This window comes from Myotis davidii, unplaced genomic scaffold (assembly GCF_000327345.1).
Source record: "Myotis davidii unplaced genomic scaffold, ASM32734v1 scaffold520, whole genome shotgun sequence".
NCBI classification, from domain to species: Eukaryota; Metazoa; Chordata; class Mammalia; order Chiroptera; family Vespertilionidae; genus Myotis; species Myotis davidii.
The window spans coordinates 589626-606117 of NW_006292908.1; the positions used below are offsets into that span (position 1 = coordinate 589626).

The 16492-nt window shown below is 47.0% G+C and overlaps 1 protein-coding gene across 1 annotated transcript in view; it reads right to left on the minus strand.

The window, feature by feature from the left end:
- B4GALT6 (UDP-Gal:betaGlcNAc beta 1,4- galactosyltransferase, polypeptide 6) overlaps positions 1–11625 on the minus strand; it is a 50057-nt gene extending 38432 nt beyond the window's left edge. The window contains exons 1-2 of the mRNA XM_006766371.2: positions 11460–11625; positions 2521–2634 (exon numbers count right to left, since the gene is read on the minus strand). Of these exons, the coding sequence (XP_006766434.1) occupies positions 2521–2634; positions 11460–11610 (265 nt within the window). The 5' untranslated portion in view covers positions 11611–11625. The remainder of the gene's footprint in view (positions 1–2520; positions 2635–11459) is intronic.
- Positions 11626–16492: the final 4867 nt, after the last annotated feature.

Below are 16492 nucleotides of genomic sequence, written 5' to 3' on the forward strand. Positions count from 1 at the left end.
TCCAGGTCAGCGGGTCTCAGAACGTGGCCCAAGTCACTAGCATCCAGGTGGCCTGGGAGCCGTCGGACACGAGAACCCCAGACCTGCTGACTCTGAAATCTAAGGGGCTCAGCATCTGTGTTTTATAAGACAACTGGGGATTTTGACACGGGCCAAAATTTGAGAACCATGGCCTTAGCTGATACTAAAAGGGGAATCTTTCTTTTTATTACAGGTCCATAATGTCTATGAACTACAAATGGAAAAGAATCCTACAAATATGGCAGACAAAGGCCAAATTCCTCAGTCAACTCAGGTCAAGACATAAAAAAACACACTTAGGTACTGAGGACATGAGAACACAGTGATACACAAGTAATTCAAAAATATATTAATTTAGATTTTTAGTTATATAAAAATCAAGATATACACTCATATGTATAAAGTATATTTAAAAGGGAATACAATGAAAAAGAAGCCAAAATAATAGCCATGTTGCCTCTGAGTGATTGTAATGTTCTTTAGTAGTGATAATGTATTCTCTTCACAATTTTGAAGAATACATATATTTAAAATACAATACCTTGATTTCTACACAAAAGTTAAAAAAACAAAATTATAAAATTATTAGAAGGAAATAAAGGAGAGCATTTGCATGGCATTGGGGTACAGAAAGCTTTCTTAAAACACACAAAAAGCAAAAACCGACACAGAACTTAGATGAAGATTCTAGAGACAGAACTTAGAAGACAGAACCCACACAGAAGCTAGACACAGAACCTAGAGACAGAACCTAGCGAGAGAACATGGCTGAAGAAACTAGAGACAGAACCTGGCTACAGAACCTGGATAGAACATGGCAAGAGAACCTGACTAGAACCTGGTGACTGAACCTGGCTGGAGAACCTGGACAGAACCTGGCTGGAGAACCTAGTGAGGGAACATGGCTACAGAACCTGGCTGGAGAACCTAGCAAGAGAACATGGACACAGAACCTGGCTGGAGATCCTGACCAGAACTTGGCTAGAGATCCTGGCTAGGCTGCTGATCAACTGAACACTGTCTCTGTGTCATTCCTTCTTCGCCGACTCCGTCCACATCTTTGGGGACCCCTGGACCTGCTGGGGTTGGACCCCAGCAGATATATTTTAAGAAGTAGAACATTTGGAGACATGTATTATCCTCATTCTCTATCATCCAGTCTTAAGAGGTAGTGTATTCTAGTGGCTAATTAAAGTCAGAAGCACTGGAAAAAACAAAACAAAAAGCAAAAACCTTAAAGTGACTGGTACACTTGAAAATATCACAATGTTAAACTGTCGTAAAATAAACTTCATCCGCAAAATGAAGAAACCCAGGGGCTGTGAAAGGTATTACAGCACAGAGAGCAGACAACAGGTCACTCCCAGAACATGTATGAAAAGACTCCCAGTGACCAATGCAAAAGCCTCATTACCCAACAAGGAACTGATACAGGAAATGATGACAGAACATTCAAAACCACTCAGTCACATGACGAGTGCCTTAAACCCCTGAGTGTTGAGGAAAGCAAAAGCTGAAACAGTGAGATTTAATTTTTATCTAGCAGATTAGCAAAAATTAAAAAAGAGTCCGTCGACATCAGAGGGGCACCCTCGTGCTTGGCGTGGGGGTATAGACTGGCACAGCTGCTCTGGCACAGAACCAGGCCAGCCTACCCAGCAACTCCACTCTGGGTGAGCCCTCGAGCACACACACACATGTGCACAGACCTCAGCCTGGTGTTCCTCACACACTGCTTGGTGACAGCAAATGTGGAAACAGCCTAGACTGTCATCAGCAGGGAGACAGGTACATGAGATACAAGGTACGTTTATTCAAAGACGCACTGTACAGCAGTGAATGGAAGAGACAGATCTACATGTACCCACCTGCATGGTTCTCAAAAATTAAGAAAAAGAGCAATTTACAGAATGAAATGTAATGTAAAACCATTTATTCAAATTCTTAAAACCTTTGAAACATTTTCATTTTCTAACCAGCCATCTATCTATATAAAAAGTAATTTTAGCCCTGGCCTGTGTGGCTCAGTTGGTTGGAGTGTCATCCCATAAACTGAAAACTTACAGGTTTGATTCCCAGTCAGGGCACATACTTAGGTTGCAGGTTCAAACCCTGATGGGGGCCCAGCAGGTCGGGGCACACACAGGAGGCAACTAGTCAATGTTACTCTCTCACAATGATCTCTCTCTCTTTCTCTCTCTCTCTCTCAATAAACATATCCTTGGGTAAAAATTTAAGTAATTTTAAAATAAACTGTAAGAAAACATATCGAACTCACAATAGAGGTTACTGCTGGGATAAGCTTTTTCTTTAGTTTTTTAATCCCCCTCCCTCTCCAAAAATATTCTTAACAAAAACAACAAAAATTGAACAGCATGCTACACAGTATGAGCACCAGCACTATAGTAATGATGTGTGCCTGGCATGCTCACATCATGTGACTTTTATTATTTTATCATAATTACAAGCAAACAGTTAAGTCAAATTAGCGACACTTACGCATGTAAGGCAGTTTTTCTGGGCAGGGGAGGTATGGAGAGTACGTGAAGTTTTCCGGAAGATACGTTGTTGTCTGAACAAGATAATCACTTGAATTACTGCCTTCAGGATAATCTTGGAGAGAGAGAAAAAAGTTACAACCAAAAACTGCCTTTGGCTTTGCTTCTAGTTTGAAATATGTCACCATCACTGTGAGAAGATCTGCAATCTACAGAAGCACTTAAAAGGAATCTATAATAATAAAACCATAATATGCAAATTGACCAAACAACCAAACAGCCAGAACAACCATCTGGATGACCTACCGGACAACCACGCTATGACACGCACTAGCGCCAGGCCAGCCAAGGCGGGTGCGATGCGATTGGTCAGAGGGGTCCCTCTATCGCCCCACGATCGCCCTGCAGAGGGAGGACCAGGCCACCCAGTTGGCAGTGCTGCGGTGGGGGGGAGCCTCCCTCTGTGGGGCGATCGATCTGGGGGCCCCGCGATTGATCGCCCCACAAAGGGAGGCCCAGGCCAGGCAACCGGTGGCAGAGGGAAGGAGGGAGCACCACACAGATGGCAAGCAGTGGCAGCAGTGGGGGCGGGGCCAGCTACTGGCAGCTGGGGGGGGAGGGGGGGGATCCCAATAGGCCCTGATCGCCAGCCAGGCCTAGGGACCCTACCCAAGGGTCCTGGATTGCGGGAGGGCGCAGGCCTGGGTGAGGGACACCACGCCCCCCCCCACATCAAGTTTGTGCACCGGGCCTCTAGTTTCCTATAAAAAATGAGCGAAAAGCAAAATGCGGTTGCCATGGCTCCTCCTCCATGTATCAGTCACTGCCGCCAGAAGGGGCCTCTCAGCGAGGTGTCCCCAGGGAACCCTGGGACAGGCCCAGAGAGCAGCCGGCCTGACCCGCGCGCAGCAATACAGGCCCATTGGCGGCTGCGTGGGACACCTGCTCCCACCCCTCCCTGGCTGACCAGATGGAAAGGGCGGTGATGGCCGTACACCAGGGACGCGGGAATCCTCTCCACCACAACAGTCAGGGTGCTCGACGACCACACAGACAGGCACGGCTTCGAGCACCCACGGAGCACAGGCGTGGGGGGAGCGCGTTCTCACCACCCACACACAGGGGACTGCAAGCTACCCCAACTCACTTCTGTAACACGGCCCAATTCAAACCTTTACGTCAGTCACGTCCAGCCCTGGCCTGCTCCCTGGGGAGCCCGAGCTGTTACCACAGTAGGTCCACTATCTTCAGGTTCAGCAAGCTGTAACGCAAGGGGAACCGGTCCAGAGCCCCAAGGTCAAGTGCTGAATTCAAATCCTTGATCGCAACACACACCAGCGTGGTGGTGCAGGGTAAGGTAACATGGCTGCTCCCCTGTGCCCACCTCCTGGGACCGTGTCCGATTTCAGTCAGAGAAATGGATTGAGAGCTGAGAGCCCGTAGACAGATGCACTAACGGAGCTCCGAGCAGCGGGCTCAGGTGAGCACTGGACCCAGATGGGGACAGCCGGAGCCTGAGGAGTTTTCTACCTGGAGCTGAAGAGATCACCTGTCGGCCTCCTCCTGGAACTAACGTCTGATCTGCCGGGGCCCTGCCCTGTGAGAGGAAGCCGGACTAAGGGGATGAGCCCCACGTGCAGGGAGCAAGAGGTGAGAGCTGCAAATGGCTGATGAGACTACGTGCTGTCTCCTGGGCCTGCAGGGAATGAAGCTCGGGCAGAAACTTCTGGAACATGTGAACACTCTCATTCCATCTGCTCTGAGCGCGCGATTCCTACGGAACTGCCTGCGTGAGGGAGGTAGGAGAGGGGGGAACAGGCCTCTGACTTACAAGTGCGGCCTGTCGCCCCAACCGGTTTGGCTCAGTGGATAGAGCGTCGGCCTGCGGACTGAAGGGTCCCAGGTTCGATTCCCATCAAGGGCATGTACCTTGGTTGCGGGCATATACCCAGTGGCAGCTGATCGATGTTTCTAACTCTCTATCCCTCTCCCTTCCTCTCTGTAAAAAAATCAATAAAACATATATTTTTTTAAAAAGTGCAGCCTGTCAGTGACCAGCAAGCCAGAGGCTGCAGGTCCAAATCCTCTATCTTACTCAACAGGCCACGCCACCCGCTCTCACTGTGGAAAATGGTAGAATCCTGGACACGGAATATGGAGCATGTGCACCTTTGCCTGACACAAATATCCACTGATCATCAACGTGGAATTACCGGGCCCTGGCCGGTCCGGCTCAGTGGGTAGAGCATTGGCCCTCAGACTGAAGGGTCCCGGGTTCGATTCCGATCAAGGGCATGTACCTCAGTTGCAGGCTCGATCCCCTGCCCTGCGGGAGGCAACCAGTCGATGTGTCTCTCTCACATCATCTCTCTCTCTTTCTCCGTTTCTCTCTCTCCTTCTCCTTCTTCAATGTTTCCCCCCCCCCCCCCCTCAAAAGTCAATGGAAAAACACCCTCTGGTGAGGATTAACTACAACATGGAATTAGGGGGGATGCAGCTGGGGGCCAGGGTGGCACTGGGAGCAGAGACACGCCCACTCCAGGCCACCTGCTGCCTCCCCCCTCCCCCCCCACTGCCCCGAGGCTGCTAAGCAGAGGTTGATGGGGACCAGGAAGAGACGAAAGCTGGAGGAGAAGGTCCGATTTTAAAGGACGGCCCGGAAATGCCAGGGAGGAACGCAGAGGGCATCGTGCCTGTGCTGCCAGAAAGCCCACGTGACAAACAGGGACGGGTGACGGGACGGGTGACGGGACGGGTGATGGGACCGGTGATGGGACGATCTATGGCCTGTTCCACCAGCACGGGAGGCCCGGAGGGAACCCTTTCTCTGGGCGCCCGGGAAGCGGCCGAGGAAAATCCTCCAGCGAAGGGGAGGGGGAGGGGGCTCCGTGGGCAGCGACCGTCCTGTGTGCCCAGGGACAGACTAAAGCCACAGACACCCCTCGAGTCACCCACCACCTACGTCTCATCTCACCCACGGATGACGGAGAAATTTAAAGACACACAACACAAGTATAAGGAAGTCCAATAATGTTCTGATTCTTTCCGTAGGAGGCTTTGAAAAAATATATCTAGACAGATATCAAATTTAAAGTTATTCCCAAAATAACTTCCTCCTTTCCCTTCCGGGGCCTTGCTCTGCTGGCTGAGCAGCTGCCGCGCGCTGTGCACTTGCAGGAGGGGAGGCAGACGGATCGGGCTGTCCCGGGCGTCACTGCCTTTCTGGGTTCCAGAGACCACCTTGCTCATCACCCAGAAAATGTCACCCCTCACACATCCTCCGTTATAAGTTAACTTTCAGTAAGACGTGCCCGACTCCGCGGGACTGATTCATTCTCGCCATTGACGCCTGGGCCCCTCTCTCGGCCACACACTGTGCGTTTGGAAATCCACACCCAACTCCCAGAAAACGTGAGCTCTCTGGCATCCCTGCCAACAGCTGCTAACGGGGCGCCTTGGGGAGTCCGTGGCAACAGGAGGCGGGGGGGTATCGCACCTTTTATTTCCATGTGAGAAGGACGGACTCTCACAAAGGAGCCCCTGCAGCACTTTTATCAGTTTTTAAAGAACCACGTTAAAAAAAAACAAAACAAAAAAAAACACTGTAAAATCATGCAGCGTTACTCTCTGCATGTCCCTTAAATAGAAAGTGTTGGAGCTGCACGGTTCTCTCGGCCACAGGCTTAGAAAGGATCCCACGGCCCTCAACTCACAGCCAGGCTCGTAGCAGCATCTGGGCCCCGCGAGCACTGTGTCCGGTGGCACGGACGTCACCCCGTGTTATGTGTAGAAGCCTGTCCACCCCCCGCCACTGGTCTGAATCTGTCTTTTGTGAAGTTAGACTCCCTCTGAGTTTAAGTATCTGATGAAGTTCCGGCAACACAGTGGAAAATGACTGCAAATGAGCACTTCACAACTGATACCAGAGCCGAAGACGACCTAAGGTTTGAGGGACTCTCCTGTAATAAACCCACAAAATCATTATTCCTTCAGGGGGGTGAGGTCCCTCCGGGCGAACCACGCTTTCCAAGTCGGTTTTAAAGGGTTTGTGTGGCAGGTGCGACCGAGACGGGTCCCCACAGCTGCTCTGCAGCGGAGACGTTATTTCATCTAATGAGCGGGTCCACCTCCCCAGCCACACCCGGGGGAGGGGAAACGCAGAGGAAGTGCTGCCCGTCCCCTCCCGGCCTTACGGGGAAGGATCAGGGCCCAAGGAGACTCGCCAGGACCATGGTTTTCCTGCAAAAGGGCAGGGTGAGCCGGTAACAGAAACCCAGTGAGTCCTAATCTGTTCACCACCAGCGTGTCCAGGCGCTCTGGCCATGTCCGGGGCCTCGGGACATGCATCCATTACAGCAGGCAGTGCGCTGGGTCACTGCTAACAAACCACCAGCCCTAACGGTGCATGACCCTCATTATCTGCTTCTGCCATCGCTCACTGAGTACATCTTTTTTTTATTCGACTCGCTCCGCAGCCACAAGGCCAGGCACCGTTTGATTATGAGAGAGTGTGATTTCTTTAAGAAAAATATTTTACATGGAATCTATTTACATGTGATGCTTCCGAAAGTCAGGTACAGGGGTAAAAACCCCTTTTTGAAATCAAACGTACTTATAACTGACACAACCTATTTGCCATTAAATGTTACATTTTCTTTTTATAATAGAGGCCTGGTGCACAAATTTGTGCACTGGTGGGGTTCGGCTGGCTCGCCCTAATTGGGGCCGATCAGGCTGGGCCAGCCAAGGGGAGGGGATTCAGGTAGTTGGTGAGCTGGCCCCACCCCCAATCAGATTGGGGGGGCCAGCCCGGGGGGAGGGGCTGCAGGCAGTTGGCTGGCCGGCCTCGCCCCCAATCCGCTGGCCAACCGGTCGCAGCCCCTCCCCCCAGCTGGCCCTGACCCCTGGTCCAACTCCCAGTCGAGGGGACAATTTACATATTAGCCTTTTATTATATAGGAAGATATTTTTATTAACATATAGCATTGTATTACTTTAAGGTGTACAGCATAATGCTTTGACATATGTACATGTTGCAAAATGATTACCACAAGTGTAGTTACTATCCATCACCAGACATAGTTACAACTTTTTGTCTTGCGATGAGAACTTTTAAGAACTAATCGAAGTATTAAATTTTAAATGAGGCAGTGCATGTCAATCAATTCTCCCCACTAGAAGTCAGTTCTCTGTACATCTTATTGGCAATGATCTCCGCTTTGGTAGATTAGATCATATTAGTGTAAATTCATACAGAAATAGACAACTGCATTATAACTATGTCCCCCTCTCTCCCAAAGCCTCATACAAAGGGAGGATGTTTCTGTTAATGCCGTATCCCAGTATCTAGGTAGGTACATGAACTGGACTAATTGTCCAATATAAATGAAAATGGCAGAGATCATGGTTGCCTATGCCAACTCCTGTTCCCCGCCCCCTCTCTTTCTCTCTCAGTAACAGGGCCCGACTTCCAAACCTCTTCTACAGAGAACAGGGCCCTCATGTGTTTAAAGCAGGGGTTCTCAACCTTCCTGATGCCGCGCCCTTTAATACAGCTCCTCATGGTGTGGTGACCCCCAATTTCATTGCTACAAATTGAACATAATTAAAGCATAGTGATTAATCACAAAAACAATAGGTAATTATATTTGTGTTTTCCGAAGGTCTTAGGCGACCCCTGTGAAAGGGTCGTTCGACCCCCAAAGGGATCGCGACCCACAGGTTGAGAACTGCTGGTTTAAAGCATCACAGTTGGGTCTCTCTTACAACCAAATCCAAGTCCTAACTGATGCGACGACTGACTGTCTCCCAAGAACAGTTTCCTGCCGATGAAGGCCCCATGTGAAGAGTTTTCAAAGGTTCATAAACATCTGCCCTGGGCAGTGTGGCTCGGTTGGTTGGAACGTCATCCGTACACCGACAGGCTGCAGGTTCATGCGTACATAGGAGGCAATGGATCACTGTTTCTCACATCAGTGTTTCTCTCTCTCTCTCTCTCTCTCTCTCTCTCCCCCTACCCCTTTCTAAAAATCCATAAACATGTCCTCGAGTGAGGATTTTTTTTAAAAAGTAAGCAAAATGTAATCCAAGTGTGCATTGGCTATTCAGTCTTTATTGAAAGGATGACTTGGTGAGAAGAGGAAAGGATTTCCTGCTTTTCCCACTTTTAGGGGGTTGAGGGAAAGTTCATCTTGCCCAAGCAATCAGTTCTCCTGTTTATGCTTAACATTCGCACACATAACAGACTCCTACCCCATGCCCTAACCGGTTTGGCTCAATGGATAGAGCGTCAGCCTGCGGGCTCAAGTGTCCCAGGTTCGATTCCGGTCAAGGGCATGTACCTTGGTTGCGGGCACATCCCCAGTGGGGGGTGTGCAGGAGGCATCTGATCAATGTTTCTCTCTCATCAATGTTTCTGGCTCTCTATCCCTCTCCCTTCCTCTCTGTAAAAAATCAATAAAATATATATTTAAAAAAACAAAACAAAACAAAAAACCCCCTACCCCAGGAAAAGAACTGGATTATACACAGATTTTTAGTAATGTATAGATGCTTACTACCTCTGTTAATGAACACCTTTACAATCAACTTATTCAACCAGGACAAGTCCTAAAGTAGCTCTTAAGATGTATACGCTTCTCCTAAAATTGGCCTACTATTCAGAAGACCAATGAAGGCGACCAGTTAATGAGAGTTTCACTAAATAAAGCATCAACAGCAATGAGACAGTCTTTCTAAAATAAAATAAAGAGAAGACAGTTAGGAATGTTTTGATTTGTGATGACCATAACACAAATTTGGCAAATAACTAGGAAGGATCTTATAGAAGCATTTGTGAAATTAAATTAAGAATCTATATGTTAGCCCTAACCAATTTCACTCAGTGGATAGAGCATCGGCCTGCAGACTCAAGGGTCCCGGGTTTGATTCTGGTCAAGGGCATGTACCTCGGCTGCGGGCACATCCCCAGTGGGGAATGTGCAGGAGGCAGCTGATCAATGTTTCTCTCTCATCGATGTTTCTAACTCTCTATCCTTCTCCCTTCCTCTCTGTAAAAAATCAATAAAATATATTTTTTAAAAAGGAATCTATATGTTAGATATGAAAAAATGCTCAAAGTTACTAATCATCAGAGAGATGCAAATAATCAAAACCACAGTGAGGTACCATCTCACACCTGTCAGCATGGCTACCATCAACAAATCAACAAATGACAAGTGCTGGCGAGGATGTGGAAGAAAGGGAACCACAGTGCACTGCTGGTGGGAATGCAGACTGGTACAGTCATTATGGAAAACAGTATGGAGTTTCTTCAAAAAATTAAAAATGGAACTGCCATTTGACCCAGTGATCCCACTTCTAGGAATATATCCTAAGAAAACAGAAACACCCATCAGAAAGAATGTATGCACCCCTAAATTCATAGAAGAACAATTTACAATAGCTAAGATCTGGAAACAGCCCAAGTGCCCATCAGCAGACGAGTAGATAAAAAAGAGACTACATTTATACCATGGAATACTATGCAGCTATGCATAACCCATGGACACAGGTAATAGGGTGCTGAAGGCCTCAAGTGGGGGGAGGAGGGGAGAAAGGGGGCTGTACAGGGTCAATGGGGGGGAGGGGGGACATATATAATGTTTTCAACAATAAAGAATTATTTTTTTAAAAGAATCTATATGTTAGAGTCTTGAATTTTTAGAAGGGTCTAAAACTATCACCTACCTTAACATGCATTTTAAGAAACAACATCTGTGGCTGGGAGGTAAGACCGTCCTATCAGTGTAGTATGTGTGTATGTTGTTCACAGGGGCAAAACTGAGGAACTGCTGACACAAATTAAATCTTTAATTTTAACTGTTTAAAAGGAGAATACAGAGGATGAAACAGCTGACCACCAGCCATTGAGCCCTTTAGAGAGGCAGCCCACCGTTCTCAGGAGGCGGTGTGGAGCAGGCGTAAAGGAGCACAACGCTGACACCCACTCACACCCATCTCACCGTCATTCATTTGGCATGTTACTTACATTTTAACCTCAGGTAGCTCTAATGAACATTCTTCCAGAAAATATTTTTAAAAGACAAGAGCAGCTACTAATTTCTAATCTTACATAATTCCCCTTTAGCCCCTAAAAAGTTCATAAAATGATTAAGAACCTTTGATAATGAAAAACAGTAAGTATTTTCTAGACACAGTTGGAAAAACATTTTAGGACTTAGAATAAACATTAAAAGGGGGGGGGGAAGAATAGCTACTATGAATAAAATATTCTTTTTGTAGTTAATTTATCCTATATAATAAAAGGCTAATATGCAAATCGACCAAACAGCGGAATGACCAGTCGCTATGATGTGCACTGGCCACCAGGGGGCAGACGCTCAACGCAGGAGCTGCCCGCTGGTGGTCAGTGTGCTCCCACAGAAGCTGGGCTCATGGCTGGCGAGCGCAGTGGCAGTGGCGGGAGCCTCTCCCGCCTCGGCGGCAGCGCTAAAGATGTCTGACTGATGGCTTAGGCCCGCTCCCCAAGGGCTCCTGGACTGCAAGAGGGCACAGGCCGGGCTGAGGGACTCCCCCCGCCAAGTGCACGAATTTTGTGCACCGGGCCTCTAGTCTTAAATACAAAGGAATTGGAAAAATACAAGCTACTTTTCTATTTTGTTGAATTCAGGTTTGCAAGAATTCACTTGGGTATCTTTGCAAAAAAACCCTCATCACTTTTATATAGGTCTCGGACCTTTATAGCTCCTAGAATAGAATGCGTCACAGTGTTGGCTCGAGCAGTGAAAGGGTTTTCCAGGACACTTAGGAGGGGACACCCTCATCTTTCACAGGGAGTTACCTGGAGGCAAAACCAGAGCTTGGAGGACGGGTCACTGCTTTGTACCTACAAGGCTAAGAGGCAGAAGCAGAGCCAGCTGATGCAGGAAGCAGTCTTACCTGTGCCGTTGAGTGTCGTGTTCTTATTTGTGTAAAGCCTGATCATATGTCCTATCGTTTTCACATTTTCTCTCAACATTATTCCTCGAGCTTGTACCATAAAGAGATACGTGTTGGCTATAAAAGGAAAAACAGAGAGAGAGAATATCATGACACAGTAAGCTTTCTTTTTAAATTTAATAAAATATTCAGAATTGGGAAACTGACCAATAAACCTGAACTGACTTAACATGTCCAAAGGGAAAGCAGAAATATAAAATGACTATTTCTAAATTTTCAAAAACTTACCAAAACATTGCTTTTAAAAAAATAAAAATGAAAAAAATTAAAGTAGTGATATCCATCAAATAGGATAAGACTGAATGACCAAACAGAAATATCATAATGAATTTCTTTATCTATAACTTATTTTCTACTATAAAATATACTTAGAAATTTCAAAGAGACAATCTATTACAAGTGTGCGATCATCTTCCATATATATAAAAGCCTAAGCGACCAGCTGGTAGCTATGACATGCACTGACCACCAGGGGGCAGACGCTCAACACAGGAGCTGCCAAGCAACAGCAACTTTGCAGAGTGCTGTCTTGCACTCCGGGACCCCTTGGTGGATGCTGAACTGCCGGTTTCAGCCTGATCTCCACAGGCCAGGCTGAGGGACCCCACCTGCCAGAGGGACCCCGCTCATTCCACAGACGCCCCTTCGAGCCCCAGCGCCGCCCCAGGTGTGGCCGGCCGGGGAAAGACCACAGGAGGTTGGCTCAGGGCGTGTCCAGCACATCTCGCCCAGTCCCACCCCACCGGCCACCTTCTACTAGTAATTTACTTTCCATGTGCACCAATCCATGCACCGGGCCTCTAGTATAGTTATAAAATGTACCTTCTCTAATTCTATGTGAATTCCCTCAAGCCAAAAAATGCCACAAAGGTAAGGACCCCCTACCTAATCATAAAATATATCCTAAATCACCGTAATGCCCAGTATGGATATGAAGCTTGCAAATTCTCAGTGTTGGGGCTGCACGGGCAGGATTATCTAGAATCAATATCTATTTTGATCATTTCTCTCTACAGTTAATTACTTGAACTTTTACACTCCCTTTGACTCACGAATCTACCTACCAGGGTTGCAAAAGCAGACACAATCAATGTGCATTTTCAAAATTGGTCAATTTAAGTCTTTGTGGTAAGTGCTTTAAAAACAGGCCCCTAGTTTCTTCTTTGGGAGAAACTGGTAAATAGACAAAGATTACAAAATAGCCCTGCCTCCTGAGATGCCACGTCTTCTCCCCTGGGGCTGACTTTGCTGGCGCATAACCTGGGCAGCTCACTGGGTTTCAGCTGCCTCATCTAAAACAGTCAGTACTGCCCGGCCAGTCTGGCTCAGTGGTTGAGCATCAACCTATGAACCAGGAGGTAACGGTTCAATTCCCGGTCAGGGCACATGCCTGGGTTGTGGGCTTGATCCCCAGTAGGGGGCATCCAGAAGACAGCTGATAAATCATTCTCTCTCATCATTGATATTTCTATCTCTCTCTCCCTCTCCCTTTCTCTCTCAAATCAATTTAAAAAATATTTTTAAAAATAAAGTGGTCAATATTGCCCTAGATGTTCTCTGAAGCCCCTTCTACTCTAAATGCTCCACCCACAAAGCCCCCAAATCGTAAGCTCCAATCAGACAAGGGAAGGGGGCTCGATAAATCATTCTCTCTCATCATTCATATTTCTATCTCTCTCTCCCTCTCCCTTTCTCTCTGAAATCAATTTAAAAAATATTTTTAAAAATAAAGTGGTCAATATTGCCCTAGATGTTCTCTGAAGCCCCTTCTACTCTAAATGCTCCACCCACAAAGCCCCCAAATCGTAAGCTCCAATCAGACAAGGGAAGGGGGCTCCTTACCATGGACAAACCAGGAAAGTGCAAGGCTGTTCATTAGTGACCCTCTCCATTTTAAGATAAGCTGCTTCTCAGCGGTCATGACATCCTCGAAACAAATGAATGCCGATGAAAACACTGGAGATGCCAACTCAGCTTCTCGGCCCCGTTCTACTTCCTCTAGAGGGGCCAGACAGACAGCTGCTTGCATCGCCTACTACCTCCTTTCCCGTTTTTTACATAAATGTGGTCTTGCTCCAAGTGCACATGGGCAGAGAGTAAATAAAACGAGCACAGAAACAGAGTAAATAACACTTTCCCTTCCCCCTTCAACCCAGAAAAGAGAAACGAATCCAGGTTCGCAGACGCTCTCCTTCAATCCTCCTTGAGAGCCTGTCCCCTCCTCTCTGAAAGCAGCCCTATCATTAGACCCGACTTGCTTAGGCTTGAACGTGTTGCCCTGGATGACAAGCACCACGTGCTTTTATTACAGTTTGGCTCTGGAGTGGACCTCAAGAGCAAAAAAAATAAGAGACAGTGAAAAACAAAGACAGGAAGAAGGGCCAACCAAAAATGTGGGGAAATGGTCAATAAAAGCCAAACTAACCTCAGCCACTCTACCTCAACCAAGATCTCAAGTTCCAATGAAATGATGGAGGAAAACGCCGTCAAACAGAGGACTGACATCAACTGCTTTACCACACGTTGGGTCGTGTCATCCTAGAGGCGCCCACGAAGCTTGTTATCAGCGATGTCAGTACCTCAGTGTTTGTTCTGCCTCCGACTGCAAATAGGAGGCGGCGTGGGGTAGCAGGACCGAGCCGACGGCTAAGCCACGGCCAACTCTGCTTCCCAGGCCGCGGGAGACAGCACGGGCCTACGCAAGGACAGACCAGGTCAGGACATATGTGCATGTGTGTGTCCTGGAAACAGAACTGTAAAAACCACATAGCTTTTACTTTTAATGAACACGCCTCTCATATAAGGAAAACTGTTTGACATCTTGAAACCAAGTCAAATTTAAGTAGCAAGGAAAAGATCTGGGATAGAAAAAGATAGTCAAATTTCCCTAAAAATCTTTCAAAATACCAGGTAACATAAAAAAAAAAAGGTCACTGATGGCAGCTGGGACAAAGGTGAAACATTGACCAAAAGAACTCATTTACTCTTCGTCAGATCGATGCGAGAAAAAACAGACCAAGACATCAGCCTCTCCGAACGGGAAGCCTGGGGGTCTATTTTAAATTGCGTACAGCGACTTGAGTTACCTCCCCTAGGTCAGTGGTCGGCACACTGCGGCCCCTTGACTGTGGCTCTTCCACAAAATGCCACGTGCGGGCGCGCACGTACAGTGCGATTGAAACTTCGTGGCCACCCTCAAGGGGCCAAAGAGCCGCATGTGGCTCGCGAGCCACCGTTTGCCGACCACGGCCTTAGGTTCATGGTCCTCACGGGCTCGGTCCCTAAAGATCCAAACCCACTGGGAAGTGAAGCTGAGGTTAAGTAGAAAGTCCTGCTAACAGGAACGGAGGATTGTGTCCAATGCAGGAGCCGCACCAAGCCAGCAGGAAAATGGGTTAAACTGTCTGGTTTCTGAACATCATGAAACTAAGTGCACCCACCCTCAAGTAGCCACATGCCTCCTTATGCTTAACATAAAACGTCCGATTGGCCAGCCAATGAGTTAGAGGGAATCCTTGTCTAGCATTTCTATTCCTACTCACAGGAAATACATCTCAAAAACAACGAGGCAAACATATGTAAAACTTTAGACAATAAATTTAAAAAAATACATAAACTAAAGAAAAAAAAGAAACTAAAAAAACAAACAGGCAAACCTTCCCCGGATGTGCCCTTTAGTCTCAGCACAACCAGAAACGCACTAAAAGCGACTCCTGCTTAATCGAAGCCGTGCTGTGTTCTCTCCTGTCGTTCATTTGCTACCTGTCTTTGCATTGTGAGACAGAAATTTAACTTATTCACCATTTCTGCTTTCCAGGGGAAGAAAAACTAGGACAACTTAAACACACACACACACACACACACACACACACACCTTTAAAAATCAACAGTTTACAACAGCTTCTAGACCTCCTAGCCTGGGAAAGAGATGTATGAACCTTCCTCACTCTCAACTTAAGAAAACTTGCCCTAACCAGTTTGGGTCGGTGGATAGAGCGTCAGTCTGCAGACTGAAGGGTCCCAGGTTCGATTCCAGTCAAGGACATGTATCTGGGTTGCGGGCGCATCCCCAGTGGGGGGCATGCAGGAGGCAGCTGATCGATGTTTCTAGCTCTCTATCCCTCTTCCTTCCTCTCTGTAAAAAATCAATAAAATATATTTAAAAAAAAAATCAAAACCCTAAAGAAGCACAAACCACCCAAAACATCGGAAGTACTTTGGCACCAACCAGATCATCAGTTCAAGAGAGATTAAACAGCTGGTCGTTCAAACAGCAGATTCTGACTCTGCGAGTATGAAAGCACCACCCAAGGCAGCCCTCGGCCCTGTCATCCGGTAATTATCACTGTCATTTACCAAAAATAAACGCATAGCTTCTTCCTAGGACAAGGGGAGCCCGGAGAGTTAAGAGTTACAAACCCACACCCTGGACAGAAAAGGGCCCGAAGGAAATGAGGGAATCGGGGAAGGAAGAACACAGACAATTCAATCGAGTTTCAGAATCGAATCAGTAGGGAAATTTACTTAATGAAATTACAGAGTAAAAGATCAAACTATAAATAAAAACCCCAGAAACATTATGTGATTATGGAAATGAATGGTTTCAGAGTGCATGCGGTGAATGTGAAATGAGTCTCGATCCACTAACAAATCCTATCACGAGAAAACATATAAGCGACACTGATCTAAACCACATGCTCCACCATCGTCCCCAACTTCCTTGTGTCTTCACAATTAAAATACCTCTCCCAATTCCAACTCACGGTCCATGAAAAGAAAATGACAGCAAAACAAGCAGGAGAGAAAAGCAGCACGCGTGAGAAATGACTTTCAAAGATTTCCGAAGCTGAGGAGTATTTTCAAATCAATAAACAAGGCACCTAATGATTCTCTACCATAGGTCTCTTGATTTAAATGAAAATAAAGTCCAGCTTTCCCGTCTCTGAGCCAAACTGGAAACTGCACCATAATTA